The sequence below is a fragment of the Centruroides vittatus genome, unplaced genomic scaffold (genome assembly GCF_030686945.1).
Source record: "Centruroides vittatus isolate TY-2023 unplaced genomic scaffold, ASM3068694v2 contig_717, whole genome shotgun sequence".
In the NCBI taxonomy this organism is placed as follows: domain Eukaryota; kingdom Metazoa; phylum Arthropoda; class Arachnida; order Scorpiones; family Buthidae; genus Centruroides; species Centruroides vittatus.
Window position 1 is genome coordinate 3,026,935 of NW_027122456.1, and position 22,740 is coordinate 3,049,674.

Genomic DNA, 22,740 nt, shown 5'->3' on the forward strand with positions numbered 1-22,740 from the left:
CAGACTTCCACAATACAATTGTAATTTACTGTATCAAGTTCTGTTTATATATTTTAAAATTTTAAATGCTTATATAATTTTTTAATATCAATCATTTCACAGTTGTTTATTCTGAATTTCTTATTCCACTCCTTTCAATGTACTTGTAAACTAAGGATGGCCAAAATAATAGCTGAAAACAGTTCTGATTAAATAGTTATTTAAGAAAGCAAAACAAGTATTTAATTTTTGATTTGATGTAAGTTTAAATTGTTTTTAGAATTTTTAAGTAAAAACCTGAAAAATGGACATTACAGTACAAAAAAATAAATTAATCACATTTCTTTCAAAATTTAAGCAGCATTTAAAAATCCTTAAGAAGTGCATCTTTATTTAAATAGATCAATAAATGATAGTTTTTGTGGATAGATTTTTCACTTGTCTTTTCTGACATAACTATATTTGAAGAGCTTATTTCCAAAGTGTCATACCTCCAGAAAATACAAATTTCCAAAAATTGCAAATTTTAAATAATTGCTTTAAATGTTAAGGTAAAAACTTAATTATTTGTACAGAGCTTTATTTTTATATTTTGAATATAGGTTTAACAGTGAAAAAAATCCTGAGGCAAAGGAAATGGTAGTTTTGGTACTTCAAATCATGGACTTAAACCACTTTGAAACAAAATTGCAAAAGAGAATATACAAAATAAGATACAAAACAAAAATGAAAATCACACAAACCTTATTCTTATGATTGAAGACGATAAAAAATGGTGCTTAAAAAATATACTAACCAAAAGAAAGAAAATAAAAATCTAATGATTACATAAAATTATTAATGAAAATCATATTGTAATTGTTTTGTCACAGTACTTATTTAGAATCAATCACTTTCTAAACAAGAAAACACTTTGTAAAATGTCATTGCAGTATGCCCATCACTTATTCCCAATTTATTTAAAAGTTTCTTCACATCATCTAACTTTTCCAGCTTAAGTTTATTCCCCAATGGTAACAAATCAACTAATAGACATGACTATTTTTTTTATCTCTTTTTAACATTATATGTTTGCACATCCCTGATCTATCAGAATAGTGCTGTTTGCAACAAACATATTTAGAGTTTATTCTGATTACTTTCATTTTAGATACTTTAAAATCCATTTTTGAATGAATTGCAAGTTTCCAATTACCAAGTTGCCAATCTTTACCAAGAACACATACTTGTCCAATATGATCAAATATTTGATTGTAGTCTTCTGGTAAAAGAAGAAATTCAGTTTTTCTTAACATTTTTTCCACCCTTTGAAAGGGTGGAAAAAATGTTAAGATATGTTAAGAAAAACTATGAGTAAATAACTGTGACTTTGCACCAGATGTGTAATCTCAAAAATTACATTATACATATCTGAAAGTTTCCTAGCATTGCTAATAATGTGTAATTTTTGTTTTGTGCACTGCATCCATCACAAAACAAATAAATTTTCATAAGTTTTTCATTTTCCTTACAAAAATTTCTACAAAAAAGTACTTGACCTCTTTCTAGCATATCAATTAAATACTTTTTGAACTTCTTCAGAAAATATGGCCGTTATTAAAGAAAAATGAAGAAAACAATCAAACACAATAGCACTTTCACTTCAGAAAGCAGCCATTACTGTGAAATTATCATGTGACCAAAATACACTTTGTAATTGGCTGTATGGAAATGCAAAAGTTTGGAAATAAATACAAAACAAAAAATGTTACATTTGAAAAAGAAAACCAATTTTTTGATACATTTTTCAACAGAACAAACACCCATTTGGGGAAAAAATATTGTAGCATTATAGAGAAGCATATTATCAACGTGCTGGTGCCATGAACTAAAAAAAAATAAAAAATGGAGATACATCACTTTGATAATAAACTCTTCATTTATATCAGGAAATAAACTTTTTAATTGTCTAAAGATAAATTTTAACTAAAAATATTTAATAATTTAATTATTTATATAATAATTTTATTTATTTTGTATGTGAAGCTGATATTAATTTAAATATTTTTATTAAAATTTTGTGCTTTCAGCATTCTGTTGCAAATGAACAAAGTAAATGTTTAGTGAAACCGGTAACACCTATTACACTTATAAGCCAGCAAGGTAAATACATTTAATAAAAAACTTTAATATACAAAATAACAAAATTGGTATTATAAAAGAGTTAATGTATTTTTAAAATGCATGTAAATTCAAGATATTTTATTGTTTCAGAAAGTTTTCTTACTTTTAATAATAGAATTAATCAGAAGATATTCCATTAACAGCATATTTTTAACTGAATCAAGTCTTATAAAATGATATTACATGAATTATTTAGTTAATATTAAAAAGATGATGTCTCTTTCACAAAATTCTATTTCAGTTTAATCAATATTACTTTGAGTTGTTTTTATCTTTTTCATATATCTATGATCCATTTGAATAAAAATTCCCTGTTCAAAAAGAAAACATGTGGATCCATATACAGTCAAACATCCTTAATACAAAATTAAGGAACTTAAAAATTGTCTTAATTTATTTGAGATGAAATCAGCTGAAGGGAAAGTCATTCAACTGGATTTGCTATATGAACTCCTTTTGTAACATAAGGGTTAAAAATTCCCCTTGTAGCTAAAAGAGATCATATAGATGAGTATTGTCTGAATTATTTTTGTTGTTATAAAATTAGAGTAAGTTGATGTTAGTTTTTAAAATAAAATTTTATTAGCTCATTTCTCAATGTTGTTTTTAAATTGGCTATAGAAAGAAAATTAAGGACAAAAGGATATAAAATCCACAAGAAGTGTGGTGTTTTTCAGGTTTTCTCCATGTTAGTAACCCTAAATAGGGACCAGTTTTCCTTAAAAGATCACCCACATGTAACCAAATAAACCTTAGATTGTTTTTGATTGGTCATTGCCCTTTTTTCTCAAATATTGTATTTTTTAAACATAATGTAAATATTATTATTGCCTTATTGTCCTTATTTCGATTCCTAATATATTTGTCAACTTGGACATTAATTATTAACAGGACTGTTAAACTGGTGTTAATGTCCAAGTTGACAAATATATTAATAATGTAAATATCTTCTTTCTTTTTTTTTCAAAAATATCTCTCGACATTTTTAAGGTGTGTAGTTTGATATTTAATTTAAATCATTTTATAATGCTTATTTAAAAAGATTTTTAATATCATTAATAATAATTAATATATTTGCAGGAAATGAAATATCCTTTTTAGAAAAAAGCCATCCTAAAACAAAAACTGAAAAAAATGCTCGTCCTAAAAGACGTCTTCCTACTCCTCCTATACCAAAACAATTGGATGCAAGCATAAGTGACAGTTCTGTTGATAGCAGTAGTAACAATGTTACTCGTTTAGGACATTATCCCCTTTCGTTGATTAAAAAAGAGAAGAAACATCAGTCCAGTCATAGTAACAATCAGGACAGCAGTTGTGACTCATACTCTAAACAAAGTTCTGGTCCCTTACAAAATACTACTTCATTTTATATTTCATCAGATAATACTTCTGATCGGAGATCAAAATTTTTAGAAAATGTACAGTCACAAAAACTACAAAAGTCTCTAGGTCTTACATCCAGCACCATTGTACCATCAAGTCATATATCTCTAGACAGTTGTGATTCTCAAACAAAATCCAATATAGCTCAGCAGGAAAATTGTCAAAATGGTGATGAAGACTCTTTAGATGGCACAACTTTATTGCACTATGTTCCTTCAGATACTCGGTCAGAAGGAAGTCCTCAAGCTAAAACGCCTCAAAATGGTAGTGGTTTATGGAGAAGAATACCATGGAATCTCTCAAATTCAGATCTAGAATTAAATCGCAGTAAATCTGAAACTGCAAGTGTTGTATCTGATCTCTCCACAAGTACTGAACCCAGTTCTTTAAGTTCCCAATATAGTAAAGGTAAAAGTGATAGTGCTCCGCCAATGAGACTGAATAGAGCATTTGCTTTAAGAAGAGCTCGTTTAGGTATTGAATCAGATAGTGCTACAACTGTTGTTAGTAAAAAAGGTAGTAAAGAAAATATCAAACAACAAAGTAGTTCTAACAAAATTAGTTCGCACCTGAATCCTCAGCAGTTGTCTCGACAAGATGGGGGACGATTTAGTCTTCGTCTACCTAGAAAATGTACTACAAAATCAAACGAAAAATCTGCATCAAAATCTAAAGACAGTAAAAGAAATTCTGCAGCATCTAATAAAGTAATATTTTAATTTAATCATTAATCTTTCTAAAAGTGAACTGTTTAATATCTTGTGTTTGAATGTACATATTTCCAATGATTAAATCTGAAATGTTAACAACATGTCTTGCTAGAGAAGTTTATTCACAAAATGTATATTTTCATGTTTGAAATGCATATTCTTATTAAGATGAAGGAACATCTTATGAGATATATTCAGTGAATAAACTTCTCTAGCAAGATATATATTATTATAATTCCAGATTTAATTGTTGGAATACATATATTCAAATTAACATTTTAATATAAAATAAATTTATGTTAAAAATTGAAGGATTCATAATTTTATACATTTAAATGAAATGAATTAAGATAATCTTATAAATTAAGATTGTTTTTAGATTAGTTTTTAATGTAAGAATAATTTATTAAATTTTAGTATAGATGTTCAATATTAATTTTGGGTATTTGAATCTTCAGTATTAGAGAAAAATATTTATTAATGCAATATATTGTGTAAGTTATTGCCAAAATTATATAAGAATACCATACATAAATAATATAAGTAACAAATGCTATTCAATACAATTGTGTGTGAAAAGAACAGTAACTGTTAATATAGTACACTTTTAATTTGACAAATTTTCTTTAGTGAATTTTTGATTTAATGCATTGATTTCTTTTTCTGAGTGATTCAATTTTCATTTTTTGAAAACATAAATCTAGTAAAAATGCACTCAAGATGAATTTTTTCATTAATTTTATTATTATTTACTAACTTTGGAAGATAAATTGATAACATTTAATATATACATCATTATTAAATGAATAACATATGTAGATTATTTTGAATACAGAACAGTGCCATCAATGTGTACTGGAGGTCTCATCTCTGTATTTTATCAAATGATCAAACTATGTGTATCATATCATTTATTTCATACAGAGTATTTTTAAAATTAATTACAATAATTATATTTCCGTGTAACAGTTTAACTGTGATAACTGTATAATTAATTATTAATAAATAAATCATTTACTAAAGAATTTAAAACATGAATACCTGCAATCTCAATATCACAAGAGGAATGATGGTGATGAAAGCACTGTAGACATCATAATAAATGGTGTCCTAATTGAAGTAAAAACTTTGCAGAGAGACAACTGAAAAGTTTAGCAGGAAATCTGAATTATTTACAAAAAATAATGAAAGTGGTTGTAAAAAAGTGCATTTATCAGTTTTTTGTATGGAATTTAGACAATTATAAAATATGGTGTGAAAATCAACACAGCTATATTCTAGTATCCAAACTTCCTGTATCTGAATTTTTTCCACTGCAATGAATAATCTTGTAATATGTAATAAATAACATCCAAATCAAAGAATCCCAGTATTATAAATTTATTCACAGCACAATTGCAAAAAATTTAAAAGTTACAGTAGTAAAAGATGAGAAGGAAGTGACTCCATTCTAAACATTTATTTTTGTTTATTTCAGTGATATTGTGTTTGTGTTTTACTATAGATGAAGTTTAGAGATTTTTATCATAAAATTTTAGTACAGTCGTATGAGTTTTATCTTAAGAGTTCATTAAAGTGGATTTACTACCTCATTTTTTTTTATCATCATTGTTGTTTTGTTTTTCTCCAGTAATGTTTTAATACAAAATGCATAGTATCATTACAACATTTTTATTGTTTCTATTGTATATTAAAAAAATGCAGCTCATATAACAATTTATAATTCTATACAACTTATTCATTGTGCTGTTGCTTCTAAACATAGACTTTAATGATCTCAAAAGTGTTTGTTAGGAAGGTAGGTATTTGGAATTTATAGTGTTTTAATATCATGGTAAATAGGTGTTTTGCAGTGTTTGTATTGTTTTAAGTAATTGGTTGGAATTATTCAGATGGACTGAGAACAAGTTAAATTTTTCCTTTAAGATATAATGGAAAACACTTTCCAATATTCAAATTTCCAATCAGGGCCGGGTGATGTTTTAAATAAAACTATTTCCATTCTTATTTCAAATATTTTAGAATATTTCATATTTTATTTGAAACATTTTTGCTAGGAAGTTCAAAGTATTTGCATTTTCAAATACTCAACACAAGTATAATATTTGATATTTGAAATACAAAAAATATATGAAATACAGGGTAGACCAAAAGTCACTTTACCATTTAAAAATGAAATAACTTTTTTACTTTTAATCATTTTATAAGTTTATTTTTAACATTATAATTTACACATCTTAGAGATTTTTTGGCCTAAACAATTTTAAATGACCCCATTTTCCTCTTCACAAAGGCGAGCTCTTTCTACGGCACACTTCATAACTGCTTGCAAAGTGACTATGTTTATCATTCGAATTTCCTGACAAATATTGTCTTTCAGCTCAGCAAAAGTTTGGGCTTATTAATAAACACTTTCTGTTTCAAATATCCCCATAAAAAGAAAATCTGATGGCTCTACTGATCCGGCCTGATCTTGGCAGCCAATGAAACTCTGCATTTCTGGAAATTATTGTTTCTCCAAAAATTTGCCTTAACAGCTGCACATTGTTCTGGCATTAATTTACCCATAATTTATTTCCGAATTCTGTATTTTAAAAATCTGAAGAAAAAAAATAAAATATAATAATAGCAAAAAAGTTATTTAATTTTTAAATGGTAAAGGACTTTTGGCCCACCCTATACTTTTGACTATTTCAAATACTCCAGAATACATGAAATATTAAAAGTATTTTAAATATGTTTTTAAAATATTGGTATTTACATGATTTAAACATCTATTTGAAACACTGCCATTACATTAATATGTACTGTACTGTACATTAGCATTACAAATTGAATAAATACAAAAAAATTTGATGTCTTCACAAATTCTTCACAAGCACAGGAACACAATTAACAGGAGCAGAGTTGACCTTTCCTTTGAGGCTCTTTTCTGCTTACAAACTGATCAGTTTATATATTCATTAAAGGAAAGATCAACTCTGCTCCTGTTAATTATGTTCCTATGGTTGTGAAGAATTTGTGAAGACATCAAATTTTTACTTGTGTTATGTTTTAAAATATTACAAATTGAAGACTAATTTCATTCTGTATATTAGTATTTTTATATTATATTCTTGTTGTTTATTCTTAATTCTATAAATGAAAGTAATAAACTGTTAGTAATGAGATTTTTTCTAAAAAAATTGATTTTTGTAAAATCTAGATGATATACACTGACTTAAAATGGCACATTCAAATTGATCAAAACACCAAAAATATACTGTAATTAAATTTATGGTCAAATTTTAAAATTGAGAATTATATAAGGAATTTATGTGGTCAATAAAGGAAACCAGGAAATAAGGATTTAATAAAAATTAACCAATTTGTATAATTTGAAACAGTAAACTTAATTCATGCTGAAATGAAAAAGTTGTAAAAAGGATTTTTTGTTTTGTTATTTTACTTATGTTTAATTATTTTAATAGTGTGCATTTTCAAACTGATAAACATTAATATTTTTGTTTAAAACATTTAATATTAATAATTATTTTTTGCAGTATGATGCATCAACAACTGTATACTAACTGTGTACTAATATATTGTCATTTATTATTTAATCATCAATTTAATTGGTTACAAAGATTTTGTGATTGATGGAATTTAATTCTAGTCAAACAATTTTTTAACACTTAAATTATATTCTAGAAGTATTTTATTATATAATAAAAATTCCTCTTTTAAAGCATCCAAAATATTAAAATTTGTAAAAAATCACTTATTCTTTCAATTTGTCTTTCAGGTTTCAATTTTAAATCAAATTAAATCACTTGGTTTTCAAAATTAAATTAATTTTAGTTTTTTTAATGAGTATCAGTTTAGAACTATGTCTATTGAAAGTTTATTAACCAGCACTTCTAAAATTGCAATGTTTAGTTTCATTGGCAATTTATATAACAAATGCCATAATTCTGTTTGTTGTTGAACAACTTTTAGATAAAGCCTTATAAAGTTTTAAATGAGAAATGATTATCATTTTATTCATTTATTGATTTATATTTTTAATTATAATTTTTTCAAATTTATTGTACAATTGGATTTAGATTAATAATAATACATTGTACATTAGACAAAGAACATTTATAGATTTTCCAAATTAAATCTACAAATAGAATTTTTTTTAACAGTTTCAAGTCCTTAGAATTTATATTAGTGATATAATTGAAAGAATTTGCTAATACATATATTTTGTTATATTAATGAAATTAAAATTGATGATGATTAATTTTTCTGATATGATTAACATAAAACATTCATCAATACTAATATTAAATAAATTAAATTGTGAATTAATTTCAAATAATTTTAAAATGTTTTTATAAAGTATAAACTTTTTTTTTATATGAATCATTTTAAAATGCAATTAAAATAATAACAACTTAAACATTTCATGTTAAGTAGTAAAATTTTACTTATTTAGAACGGACACAGAAGAATTGAAAGTGATCCTGGTAAAGCAAATATTCATTGGAAGAAAATGGATATAATAAATGACACTGTTAATTCTGATGTAGAAGCAATCGAAGCACCAATAATATCTAGTCCATACAATAAATTACAATCTTTTCATAGATCAGCTTCATTTAATGGTGCAGAAGAACTTTTATTTGAAAAAGATAATTTAAATGACAGTTCAAAAAAATTAGAGAGGCCTAATAAATTGGTAAAGTCTAGTGCTATTTCAAAATTGAGAAAACAAAGTGGATTAGGAACAACAAGAGCACTTGGAATTTCTCCTGGATGGCAAGTAGGTTTTATAGAAATTATAAACATTTTTATATACATTTTAATGTTTAAAGTAGGTTTCATGCAATGATCATTTAACAGTTTATTAACATAGTTAATGTTACCTTTAATAAGTTCAATTTAATCATTAAGACTAATCTCTATTATTTACTCTTTAAATTAATAACATTAATAATAAAATAATTAATGTTGACACAATGATTTGGTAAAATACTTTTATATTAAATATTTATTATACCAAATCATTAAATTTTTTTATTGAAAAATTTTAAATTATAATTATTATTGATGATGATAACTATTAACCTAATAAAAATAAATGTAATGTTTTTCACCTAATTCAGTTATTCACTACAGACATATTATTCAATTATAGAAAGTTGTAAAATAATGCATTATTTTCAAAATTGTAATTGTAAAAACTTAAGTTCTAGGACTATATAAATTTAAAGAAATAAGACATTATTTTTAACAATATGAAAGGTTTTTTCATTCTAAGAATGAAAAACTTTTATATCATTTAAGGTAGTCTTTAAGTAGGCTGTGTTCCTACATTCATTTAAAGCTGTTAAAAACATTTTTTTTAAAATTTACTAACGTTAATGGTCTTATCACATGGCAATTTAATGTCACTTGGTGATGAATCTAGGATATAAGGAAAATAGTTATGTATTCTCATATTTTACTAAAACTTCTTAGTCTCATTCCATAACACAGGTCTGCAAGTAATAAACTGCATAGGATATTTATACATTTTCTTATAGATTTCAACTTGGTAAAAACGAAAAAATACCAAAAAAATTCCATCTCGTCAATTTTTTTTGTTACACTCAAGTTTTTGTTTGTATTTAGCGTAAAATTCCTAATTAACTTAAAATTTAGTATTCTTTTTTTTTTTTTATTTAAAAAAATGGCCTTAAAACGAAGACTTCTCACATTAATTCTATCAATTATAGCTGGACTTGGCAATAAATAAAAAAAATGTTAATGGTTGAAGAGAGTAGTGGTAGGGGGAGGTGGGTTAAGTAGTTTTAGCGTTAGGAGGAAGGTCACATGATCATGTAGAAACAGGTTAAAAGTTGATAGTGAGTAATATTACTGGTGAGGTTGAGCATGTTTCGACATGTTATCTGGGATATTAGGAATAAATATAAACAACCTGCTGTTGGATTAGATCATGTTTCAACAAGTTAAATAAGTTCAGTATCTTGCTGGCCATCTAATACCACACTCAGTTTATATCCAGCATTTGAACGCTACTGTGTTTGTATTTTTATTTCTGGAATATGGTTTGCAGAGGTTGTGTAATTTCTCCCAACAGCTTCTGTTATATTTGTGGTGAATACACAGTAAAAAGTCAACAAAGAAACATAAGTGAGTTTATGAAGAAAGTTTATTTCGTGTATTTCAAATTGAAACTTTGAGATCAAGACAAAGCATGGACTCTGCATAAGGTGTGCAGAAGATGTGAGGAAGATCTTTGTTTGTGGTTTAAGGGTAAGAAAAACTCATTTCGTTTTGGCATTCCTATGATATGGCGTGAACAGAAAAATCACACAACCAACTGCTACTTCTGTTTGGTAGATGTTAAAGGATTTAATACGAAAAAGAAAATATTTTACCCTAACCTTGACTCAGCTATTCGTCCAGTGTCCCATGGTTCTGAAATACCAGTTCCACAGCCACCTTCTAATTTAGATGACATCCTGAGGGAGTCAAATGACTCAGACCCATGATGATTCTAGCTCAGATTTTTCTGTCGACAAAGGACCTCAACTTTATTCTCAGAGTGAGCTCAATGACCTAGTGAGAGACTTAGATCTTTCAAAAGATACAGCCAAATTGCTAGGATCAAGGCTAAAAAACAAAAACCTACTATCATCTGGGACCTCATTTTCATGGTTCAGGCATCAAGAAAGAGAATTTACTCAGTTTTTCTCCAAAGAGGGAAATCTGGTTTATTGTAATGATGTTCATGGGCTCATGAAGTGCGTTGAAATAGAATATGATTCATTAGAATGGCACATATTCATTGATAATGAATCAATGAAAACGTCATCAATACGACATTGGTTTCCCAGAAAAAGTGTTATTACCATCTTTTCATATTAAATTGGGGCTCAAAAAGTAGTTTGTCAAATCACTTTTCATTCATTCATTCATTCATTCATTTTATTTAACACACATAATATACAGTGCATACTTGGTACCGCTGGGCACAACCAAGTAAATACAATCAATACATCAAAATATGAGTAATAACAGTAATAAAACCAATATTAAAATTCAAATGATACACTAAAAGTGAATAAAATGCAATATATAATAATAGTGATACAAATATTAAAATACAGGTGTTACTATAAGAGTAAAAGAAATATAACATATAATAATCAGAATATAGTAAATAAAAATAAGTATGAAAATAATAATACAACAATAAAGATACATAATGATACGTAAATAAGAAATTAGGTACAATAAATCAGAATACAGGGAATAATAGCAGCAATACAAAATATTAAAAAGCAAAATGAAAACATTAAGAGAAAATAAAATACAATAGCACAAAATATAAGTAATAATAACAATAATACAAATACAAATAGTTTAACAAATGGTTAGGCACTATGGCCAAAGGCAGAAGGAGCGGTGCAGATGCTATTTATAGTTTGACACAGTAGTGGTTTTAAAGTATGCTTTGATGAGGTCTATGAAGACTTTATGGATATCCTCGTTACCTAGGAGGTGGCTAAGGCAGGGTGGCCAGCTGTGGCCATGCTGCATGATGACAGTTTTAAGGTGTTGCTGCCAAAAGATGGAGATTGTTTCAGATATCTGTGTTCGAAGTTCCAAAACTGTCTGAAGCCAAGTTAAAAGAGGGAGTTTTCACTGGCCCTGACATAAAAAAACTTTTATCTGATCTCTTTTTGGAAACAATGGGAGAAAAGGAGGAAGAAGCAAGGGACTCTTTCAAGAATATAATGCATAAGTTTTTGGGAATACTAAGGACCATTGTACAATGCATGCTGGCAGCATATGAAGCTCAAGGATGCAAGATGAGCTTAAAAGTTCATTTCTTACACTCCCATTCTGACTATTTTCCCAAAAACTTGGGAGCCTACAGTGAAGAACAGGGTGAAAGATTTCACCAGGATGTCTGCGATATCAAGAGGCATTACCAAGGAAAATGAGATGTCAATGTGTTAGCTGGCTATTGTTGGATGCTCAGTCAAGAAACTAGAGAAGGAAATTGGAAATGAGTTCGGAGAAGCGTCAAAGAAAAGAAGAAAAAGTTTCATGAGAAAAAAAGAGTAGATCTAAAATTGTGTATAAGTATCAGAAACAATTTTTTGATTAGTTGTAAGAAAATATAATATATTTAGTTCATTGTAATAAATAAGAGTTTTATCAAAAATTTGTTTTTATGTTGCAAAAAACCTATTTGTGATGGAATGTTACGAAAGTCATTTTTAGAATCTTCAATCTTTAAAACAGCAAAAATATCTCATGCAGCTGGAAAAAAAATTTTCTTGCAGACCTGTGTAATCATACTGTAGTTGCCAATCATCAGTGTTTGCCATTCTCTGTCAGTGGACAGACTGCTTTTCTTTTTCGTTGGTGTCTTTATTGTCACACAAACACTTCATTTAATGAGTCTAACACTAATATATATACCAAAGACATTGTATTTTATTATAAACGACTGATGTGAACCAGAATAATGTTATCAGATTCTTTCAATTGGGAAATAACCGAGATTAATATTTTTATATATGTATGTTAATATATCTATGAGAATTTTAGCTCAAATGTGATAATTTTAAATGGCAGATAAGATAAATTGCATTTTCAAGTCTGGCCACATTAACTGCCATCATGTTGGCAGTTAAATCAATTATGGCTGACTCATCAGCAGAAGGAAACAAGTTACTTTTACAGTTATACCAAATTATTGAGCAGTAGTAGTTTCTCTGCCCAAAAAGAAGAAACATCTGATTTATCACTTAGGAATATACAGGCTGTATGGTATGAACTTTCTCAAGAAAAGAAATTAGATGGTTCTTTGAGATTTGTGGGATTTTACAAAGATTTGTAATTGTTGTAAAATAGTAAGGCTGATGATGGTTTTACCAAACAGCAATGCAGGACCTCCCCTGCATTGCTATATGGCAAAATGAAAATATATTTAGTATGGTAAGAAAAAGACAGAGATAAGAAATAAATAACCTAAAAAATTATTATCCTTAATAATTGCAGTGAAAGTCAATAAACTAACTGATGACACTGTCATGAGTACATTGTACTATAACAAAAGAAATTATTAACAAAGTAAAACATTGCACAAAGACACAACAGGAGGCACTCATCACATCAAGATGAAACACATCATAAATTTATGATGTCCCATAAAATATTTGACTTTTTTTAAATTGTGATGTTAGAGTATAAAGCTATTATCATACTCTTGGCAATGTTTATGTCAATAGTTTTCTTTATAAGCTATCATATGCAGAGATATTAAATTTTGTTTATTAAAAGTATTTAAGATAAGCATTGTGCAATATCAATGTTAATAAAGAATTTTTTTGCTTTTGTGCTGTCAGTATTTTTCTACCAACATTCCAGCTATTTCCCATTCTAAAGATTGTCAAGTATGCATAGTGTTGATTATGTAATGTCATGCTGCTCATGCAGCAGAACCAGTTCTTGGTTTTCTAATTCAGATGACTTATTTGGCATGTTCTGTACATAGAGATGGCTCTTTATTTATTGTCTGTTCGAATGAACACTTCATTCATCTCTTTTTTCTCAATTTCTCTCTATCATTCCATGTTTTGTCTTTTTTGTTTGTGGTTCTTTCTCTATGTGATTTTTGTATTGTTTTGAATCAGTGAACAGTTACAATAATGTAAACAAAATTAAAATTTTATAGAAAGAAATAAACTAGTAAAAATATTTGCTAGTATTTTTTTTTATTTGGAACTTCAGGAATATACAAAATGAAATGTAATAAGATTCTGAATTAAAACAAATTTATTTATATTAACAATAAATGTTTAAAAAGTTTTTTACAAAAACTAATTTAAAACTGATTTTTTATCTAGCATTAATGACAGGATTGTAATTTGTTAATAACTTGTTATAAATTTTTTATAATTATTATTAATATATTTGAGGAATTATTAAAATTATAAGCCAGACTATTGACTGGTTTTATGATAATGTCAAAAATTTTAAAGAAAAAAATTATACAAATATGAGTAATTTTCCTATTTTTATAACTGTGAAGTTTATTTCTTTCTTCAAAGCCATTTGATTTTTTTATTTTTTTCTTTTGAAAAAGTTTTGTAACTTTATGTAAGTTGCAATAGCAATTATAAACAAAAGATCCTTTAGTTGTTAGCTCTCAATTCTATATATTGAGAGCTAACAATATATAGAATATATAGAAAATTAAACAGAAAACTATATATAGTTTTCTTAATAATGCATTAGCATTATCTTTGAAACAAGTTATCTGGCCTGCTGTGAAAAAGTTTAGTGACCCCCCCTAATCTAATTCAAATAATCCTTATTGATACATCCAGGCCTGTTAGAAGAGCATATTTGTATTGCAGTAGTGCACATGACAGACTGAAGGAACTTGGTAGAATTTAAAAAAATAGCCAAAACCCTGGGATACAAAACTAGCATGATAATAGGACTGATTAGAAGCTATGAAGGAAGCTGACCAAAGATTCAAAACAGCAAACTCAATACAGTTCACAAGGTTTACTTTTAAAAAGAACATGAATACATTATGAAAGAAATGGCAGATCATAAAGGCTCTAAACATATATTCAAAAGAACACCAAATATAGTAAATATTTGGTGCTCTTGTATTGAGGAATGACAAAGATTCATTAAAGAAAGAGAAGAAAGCAGGGGCCACATTCTGGTCATTGTCTCTCACAAGCTGGTCACTGATTGGCTAATCATTTGTTTACGTCTTGAGAGATCATCACGTCTCCAAATGCAATTCTGGACAACTTTTTCTCTCAAAGATTCTCTCATTTCTCAGAGATGAGCAGATAGTTGTCTTCCGTCTTTTGCCTCGATTTTGTTATATCCAATATGGACAACTGGATGCAATGCACACTGTACAATCACATTAGAGAACTTCTTCTAATGTAGCCTTAATCCTTCCAGTTAATTTCTTTCACGTTTTTTCTAACGTTTTTGGCCCACCCTGGGCCATCTTCAGGAATATAATGAATGAACGTGTAGAATTAGAACGTATACATCGAATGCCTTCCGATTCAAATTACTGTGAAACGGTTAAATTTGTTGAAGGAACATTCTCTCGTGCTATGACGATAAGGCACATGAGAAAATCTCGGTGAAAATTTACTACATAATCGTTAAAATGAATGCTTTACGACTCAAATATCTTGTGATTTCCCTTCATAGCAGTATTTTCATGCTTGTGAAATGCTAGCCGCATCTTTATAGTTATCTTTATAGTTAAGTGAAAGAAATTAACTGGAAGGATTAAGGCTACATTAGAAGAAGTACATTCATCCAGTACGTTTGATTGATGTGAGTTGGAACATTAGAGAACGTTTCTCTCTCTCAGGAAAGAGTATTTCGAGAGAGAAAATGCTTCTGATTTTTTTCCAGTGCCAACTTGGAAACGCCACTTATTCCTTTTTTTTTTTTTTTTTTTAATTATCCTACGTCAATTACTGAACTACTGAATATGATGATAATCTTACTTAGATAGTTAAGGAGAAATTAGATGGTAATATTTTGAAAAATATCTAAGTACGCACACTTTTCTAATGTAAGTTATTAAAATTTTTATTTGTTAAGAGACAAATTGACATTACAATCTGTAAAAACGTTATAAAACGAAGAACATAACTTCATAAAAATTACATGCTTCATTTGAACGCGTGCTTTTCTTGCCTTGTGATCTATAATTACGTACTCTGAATTTTCGAAAATTTTAAAATTTTATTGGTTAAAATTCTATACCATATACACGCAGATAACCTGAATATGTATAATCAACCTAGTACAATCATGATATCATCAATGAAGATGAGATCATTAAAAGTGACCAGAATTGCTGCTGTCTCTGAGAGATGAATTTCATTTCATGTTTTGATGTCATTCGTCCTTGAGAGAAGAGATAAGTGACCAGAATATGGCCCCAGATGGGTACAAGATATCTTATGAAAACATGTAATTAGGAATAAAGAATTATTATATTGGAGTCACCAAAAGAGACTTGAAAATTATACTTGAAGAACATCAATATAGTATAAAAAAGGGGGGCCTTGCTATACAGTATTACCCCAGATATCACAAGCTGAAAGCTCTATGGTAGAATGAGATGAGGCAGAGATAGTTATGACTTTACACTCTCCAACATTGACACTGAATGCTGAAAAACTTAAAATATATAAGAGCAGGTTGAAGAATAAATATATTAATGCAAAAGATTGTCATCAGCATGAAAGTGAAAGTTGATTGTAAAAAAGAAGCTTCTTTGTAGAAACTCTTAGTAAATGTAACTAAGATATAACTAGAATTGTAAATTTTAAATACAAAAGTATATTTTATTTTATGTTCATTTTTAATTTTTATGTTACTTTTTATGTTGGAATTATTGCAATGTTATACAGTCAATTCCACTTAATTGGGACATGTTGGGACTAATCCATTTTGACCCAATTAAACAAACTAATAATAAATTCTAAAATAAAATATATAATACGTAGGTAAATATATAAGTAGGTATTTATTTTAATGCTTTATTAAACCAAACTTCAGAATATATTTGTACTATAAATTTGCCAGACTCATGACGATAGATAACTGATTCACATCATGCTAGTGTTGCCAAATATTAGTAATGATGTACAAAGGGTTCATCTTTCAATCTTTTCTTTTAACCCATTTTTAGTTAGAACATATCTGGGTTTGTCCAAAAGTTACTTACAGCCTTTCTTTCAGCACAGTTTTCTTTACTTGGAGATGGGCCACTTTGGTGGGAGCATCCATAGAATCCAACAGCTCCAGATGCTGGTCCCAACGATTGGATGGCTGCTGTCTGAGTCTATATGTAATCATGCACACAACACCTTTCAAGAGAACTCTAGCTGTCTTCCAATTTGGTCAAGAGACTTCAAAAAATTGTCCAGGAGTCTTTGTCTCTTTGCTTTTAAGATTGTCCAGTCCAATCCGGAGAAGGGTCAGTAACTTGCATTCTGGTCTGCCTCAGGTGGGATCCCGGTGTGATACGTCCCGCTATGCTTGACCCCCTCTAGAAAAACCAAACCGCCCAAGTGAAAGACAAAATTGCTTTGTCTTCAACCATTAGTCCTATACGACATTAATGTACATAGTGTTGACATATTTTCAGAAGATTCCTAATATATCAAAAATTGCTAAATTCCTTTTCTGCTACTGTCCCAATTAAGCATTTAAATTATGTATTAATTTATTAGTTTGGTTTCTGGTCTTTGAGATTTGGCCCAATAAAGTGACTGCCCCCAATTAAATGGAATTGACTATTTATATTCAAATATTTAAAATTTTCTAATAGTCTGTAGTTACTGTATTTGACTTTGGAACAGTTTGTAACTGATATTACAAAAATCAGTTACTAGAGGATAGCTTATGCATTAGGCTGAAAACACTGGTGTATAAGCAAATAAATGTGTCTCAGCAGCCAAAGGTATTATTGATGATTTCAGTAATTAATCTTTCTGCTGAATGTTGGTTGCTGATGATATTATATAAAAGTAGTTTTTGGGCATTTTTTTATTGTCATATATTTACTTTTAAAGCTTTGTTTCTTTAAAAAAATTCAGCGACAAGTCATGTAACTTTTAACTTCAAATTTTTACTTTTTTGAGATTATTCTTTCAATTCACAAATAACATTTCAAATTATAGTAAATACAAAAGAAAAAGTGATGCAAGTTTGACAATTTTTTAAAAAAATTAAGTCTTCACAATTAATGGGAAAAAATTTTCAAAGCTTATGCTTTATTTTCAGTTCTGTTCATTCATTCATAGCATAAAATGTTCAGGTTTGGTCAAAGAATATTGATTATTATTTATTTACAAAGAAGAATAATGCTGCAATACCATATAGCAAGAGATGACTTCTCTATACAATAAATGTTGCATTAAAAATACAATATTAGCATAAGATATTATTAAAGAAGAGATGTGATGTATAATGAACTAACTGGTTATAATAATTATAGTAATAATTTTGTTGATGTAATTATTACAACCAATTCATTATTATAATTATCATTCACTCTTAAATGTGAACAAAATTTTAATGATTACCTATCAGTCTGTTTTTATGCTAAAAATACCTAAAATTTTTGTCTTTGTTTTAAAATATATTTAACATTCTGTTGTTTGCTTATAGCATTCTAGTTTTGAAGAGAAAGGATCAGAAAAATTGTCACAAGGAAAAGGTTCACCACAACAGCAAAATTCAAGTAAAAAAGAGCTTTCAGTAAGTGAATGAAAAGAAACTTAAACTTAGCAGTTATCATGTTTAGCCATTGTAATCAATTCATTCAATAGAGAATACTTTTAATATATAGATGAAATCACATATTATATTAGTTATCTGATATTTTATTTCTATTTGAAATATTTGATTCTCTTCATAAGTATTTTTAATATATATTTTGTAATAAAATTATAAATATTATTTTCTTCACAAATTATAAATATTAAAAATGAGGAGAATCAAATATTTCAAATTAGTAGTAGGGAAAAAAATTTTTTAATTTCCTATTTATATTTATTTCTGCAGATTATCTCTTTTTACTTTATTTTCCTCTTTTTAAATTTGAATTATGGAATTCATAGTTCTTTATGATCAGTTACTATTTTGCTTTAAGTTTAGTGCATGAACACTTATTGTTTAACTTCTAACTCTTGATCTTTAGTTGTGAATATAGATATTAGTGTATTTATTATAACTAACTGAAATACTTCAGTAAATATTTTAAATGGTACATTATTTGACAATTTATTGGAGTTGTTTTATCTAATAAAAATTCATTTTATACTTGAAATAATAAATGGCATTTAATTTTTTTAGGCTTTAGATAGTCTGGTTATTTCTGCAATTCATCAGTTGTCCATAAAATTACGTACAAGAGCTCGTTGTTTATTAGAAAAAGAAGGGTATGTAATGTATTTTAATTTTTCTACATATTAAATTATTGAAATAAAGATGTTAAGCCATTATTAATGCATTTCTAGTGATTAATACTAAAACAATCCATCATTTAATCAATTGTAACAATCAGTCAAAAATTGATAGATTCAATGATATAATGCATAAAATCCTTGATTTAAACAGTATTCAAATTATATGAATGATTTAACACAGTCAAATATATATGACAAAATTTAAAATATTTATCAGTATGTAAAATGAAAGTAATAGTAAAGTAATAATTAATATACAGTAGTGCTGACTAACTAAGGTTCATTTAACTGAATTCCACATTATCCACCAAGGTGAATTGTGGAAGAGAGCTTTGTCAGCAAAGACAAGAAACTGTGCTTTTTAAAACTTCTAGAGAAAAAGGCTCTAGAAGTTTTAAAAAGAATTTACTCTAATGAATTCTCTCAAAACAAATTTTAATGATTAAAGAAATTTTTATTGTAATTGTAGGTTTTTTCTTTAATAAATAAAGTTATAAATATACTATAAACACTTGAATTTTAATTTAAGACATTATATTTATGTTAGAATTAGACCTACTTATCAAACAGAGTATATTTGCATCTACACACTTATACATTCAAATCCAGTTTATTTAATAATGTATTAAACATTGTGTAATCCAAGTTTTTGATCATCTAAACTACTCTTGTCCACATTACTTTGGATAATTGGGAGTCTACTCAATATATACAACTTCAATAATAGACACCAAAAAAAAAATGCAGAAGTTTTTCTTTTTTACATTACATTAAAAACTCCCATACATGTTAGATTTTTCTCATTATACTATTTAAATAAATTTTATTTTAGTTTAATAATTTGTAAATCATGGTGTAAATGATGTTTTTGAAAGTATTTCAACTTAAAGGTGTTACCAATGTTGCCATAGTGTTGCCAAAGGTACTGTACTTGATGATAAACTTCAGTTTAATTAATTGTCTAAAACCTGAAGTTTTAATATCTCAATAAAGTAAACTTTTGTTTTTACTTATGTAAAGAATGCTGCTGAAAAAACCTGGTTTTAATATATATATATATATATGCCTTTTAGCCAATAGTTCCCCTATATATTCTGAATTTGTTTTGTGTTAATAGATTTAGATTTATATGAGTCATAGAAAAAAATTGCTTTTGCATATGCAATTCATATAACATAGAAATTACAGATCAATATATAAAGATCATATTTTTCTCACTGTGCTATTCCTTAAGTGAATTTTTTTCATCAATCAATCAGTCAGACTTACATTAAAAAGTGAATCTTCATAGATTATTTCTAAATTTTTTGTAGTAAGTGTAGTTTTTTTCCATTTTTTGTTAGACAAAGTCATTTTTGATGAGCAGTTAGAAAGTCTTGTTGATGTGATAGTTTTATAGCTTATTAGAAAGTTATTAAGATTAAAGGAAAAAAAATCAAAAATAATATACATTTAAAACAATAGCTGTAGCTTTTTATGCACAACATTAATTTATAAAGTTCAAATTACAATTGTAAAAACTGCATTAAGTTTACAATTTTTTTCTTTATTTAGGCAAAAATATTCAGAGAAAAGTGATATTCGATTAATGATTGAAGAAGTATTACCTCAGGTTGTGGAGAAAAAATCTAACATACATAATGAAGGAAATCTCACCAGGGATCTTTCAAGCATTTTAAAAAATCTTAAACGTGTTGAGCAGTCTTTGGAAGGTAAGAATTTAAAGAAATTTATTTATAATTACGTTTATTAAATGAGAACTTAAAATGCTAAAATACTTTATAAAAATAATAGCCACTTGAGTAATTATGAACTTGATGATAATACTACAATAATACGAAAAGTAAGATCTGGTCATAAAAAGTGTAGAAGTTGTTATCTTTATTTACATGTTACAAGTAATTTTCAGTTTGGTTCAAAAATAGTCAAAACAATTTAAAATTAATATTTAGTCCAGCGATTCTCACCTTCTTAGCTCCGCGACCCCCCAAATAGTAAATATAAATAAAATTAATATTTCACAACCCCCCACCCAAAGGAATAATAACAGTAAGCATTACTATTACTAATTGAATTTTGACTGTAATTATAAATTGTAAATTTTTTAAAATATTATATATCACATTGCACTAATTTTATACATTAAGAAAATACTGACAGGAATAATAGATATAAAATAATTGTATTACATTTTTTATACTGTGTTTATAGTGATGGGTATGAACGTGTTTGACGTGTACATACATGAGCAATTTACAAATTCCAACTTGATGTGTACTTGCTCTTTGTAATTTGATCCACACGCGGAGAAAATTTTAAATGAAAAACAAATGCAACCCCCATTTTGATTTCATTATTGTTTCGCGATTCCCAGGTTGAGAAATGCTGATTTTGTCAAAACAATTCCATTTTTTAGGTTTTTTTGTACTAATTGTTTTTGTGCTAGTATTTCAGACATATTTAAGATATATGAAAGCATATTATGTTGTATTATCAAAAAGAGTTGAATATTCTAAGGAAATTAATCTTTATAAAATTCATATAATTCATTATTCTACTAGTAATTAAAATTCAAAAGCTAAAAAACATTTTTCTGTTATTAAGACTAAACATATGTAATACATTAAACCATTGAATAGACCTGTAATAATCATTCAGAAAGAAAACATTTGTTTATTTGCATGATATTAATATATTGTATTAATCCGTAACCTGTCTTCTAACCTTTGTATCCGGTACTTCTTTTAGTGTCCAACAACAAACGTTTTCGGCCTGCTTCAGGTCTGCTTCAGGTTAATCAAACCAAAGAACAAACGAGAATTGGCTTCCAGATTATTTGAATTAATCCTCGAGGAACTTTTAGAATATATTCAAATCTAATTTTGAATATACGCATGCGCTATGTGGCGTTGCCGTTTTCGTATTCTTCACATACGTAACGCCATGCGTATGAAAGGGCGTTACCGTCTTTAAAGTTTATGCATTTCCCTACTCGGCCGGCCCTGTATATTTCCAGGGCTTCGAGGGCCCTGATGTCCTCCGTTTGAAAGGCTCTATTTATCAGCCTGGCGCTGGATAGGTCCACATGGACTTCTGGATTGGTGGCGTAGGTGGATAAGGCGGTGGTGCAACGAGCATGGTTTATATCGTATTCGTGCTCCTTGACTCTCTGTTGGGTGGAACGTTTAGTGGAGCCAATGTATACCAATTCACGCCCAAATCTGTCATCTCTCACTGGAATACTGTATACACCTGAAGCTCGAAGCGGGTTCATTTTGTCCTTGGCGTTGCGCAATAATTTATATATATCTTGGGACCTTTTGTACGCCACTCTGGTACCAGTTTTGGTTGCCATTTCCTTATATAAGGACTGTAACCGCCGATTGTACTCTACCACCGTGTATCGGCTGGCCGGTTCCTGAATCCGATCTGCCTGCGTAATGGTTGTACCCTGCGTATCCCGTGGTCTGGAATAG

At 27.9% G+C, this 22,740-nt stretch overlaps 2 protein-coding genes across 6 annotated transcripts in view; one reads left to right on the top strand and one right to left on the bottom strand.

Annotated features, from left to right (window-relative positions):
• LOC136980687 (dynein axonemal heavy chain 2-like) overlaps positions 1 to 22,740 on the bottom strand; it is a 647,596-nt gene that overhangs the window by 442,537 nt on the left and 182,319 nt on the right. The gene's annotated exons all lie outside the window — the stretch shown is intronic.
• The window catches only part of LOC136980691 (centrosomal protein of 170 kDa-like), a 65,331-nt gene that overhangs the window by 37,182 nt on the left and 5,409 nt on the right, over positions 1 to 22,740 (top strand). For 4 of the 5 annotated variants that reach the window (XM_067276867.1, XM_067276870.1, XM_067276869.1 and 1 more), the window contains 6 exons: positions 2,049 to 2,121; positions 3,223 to 4,235; positions 8,701 to 9,027; positions 18,465 to 18,554; positions 19,152 to 19,237; positions 20,819 to 20,976. In XM_067276867.1, coding sequence (XP_067132968.1) covers positions 2,049 to 2,121; positions 3,223 to 4,235; positions 8,701 to 9,027; positions 18,465 to 18,554; positions 19,152 to 19,237; positions 20,819 to 20,976 — 1,747 coding nt within the window. Of the gene's footprint in view, positions 1 to 2,048; positions 2,122 to 3,222; positions 4,236 to 8,700; positions 9,028 to 18,464; positions 18,555 to 19,151; positions 19,238 to 20,818; positions 20,977 to 22,740 lie in introns of those variants that run through there. The other variant, XM_067276871.1, reaches the window with a different exon arrangement.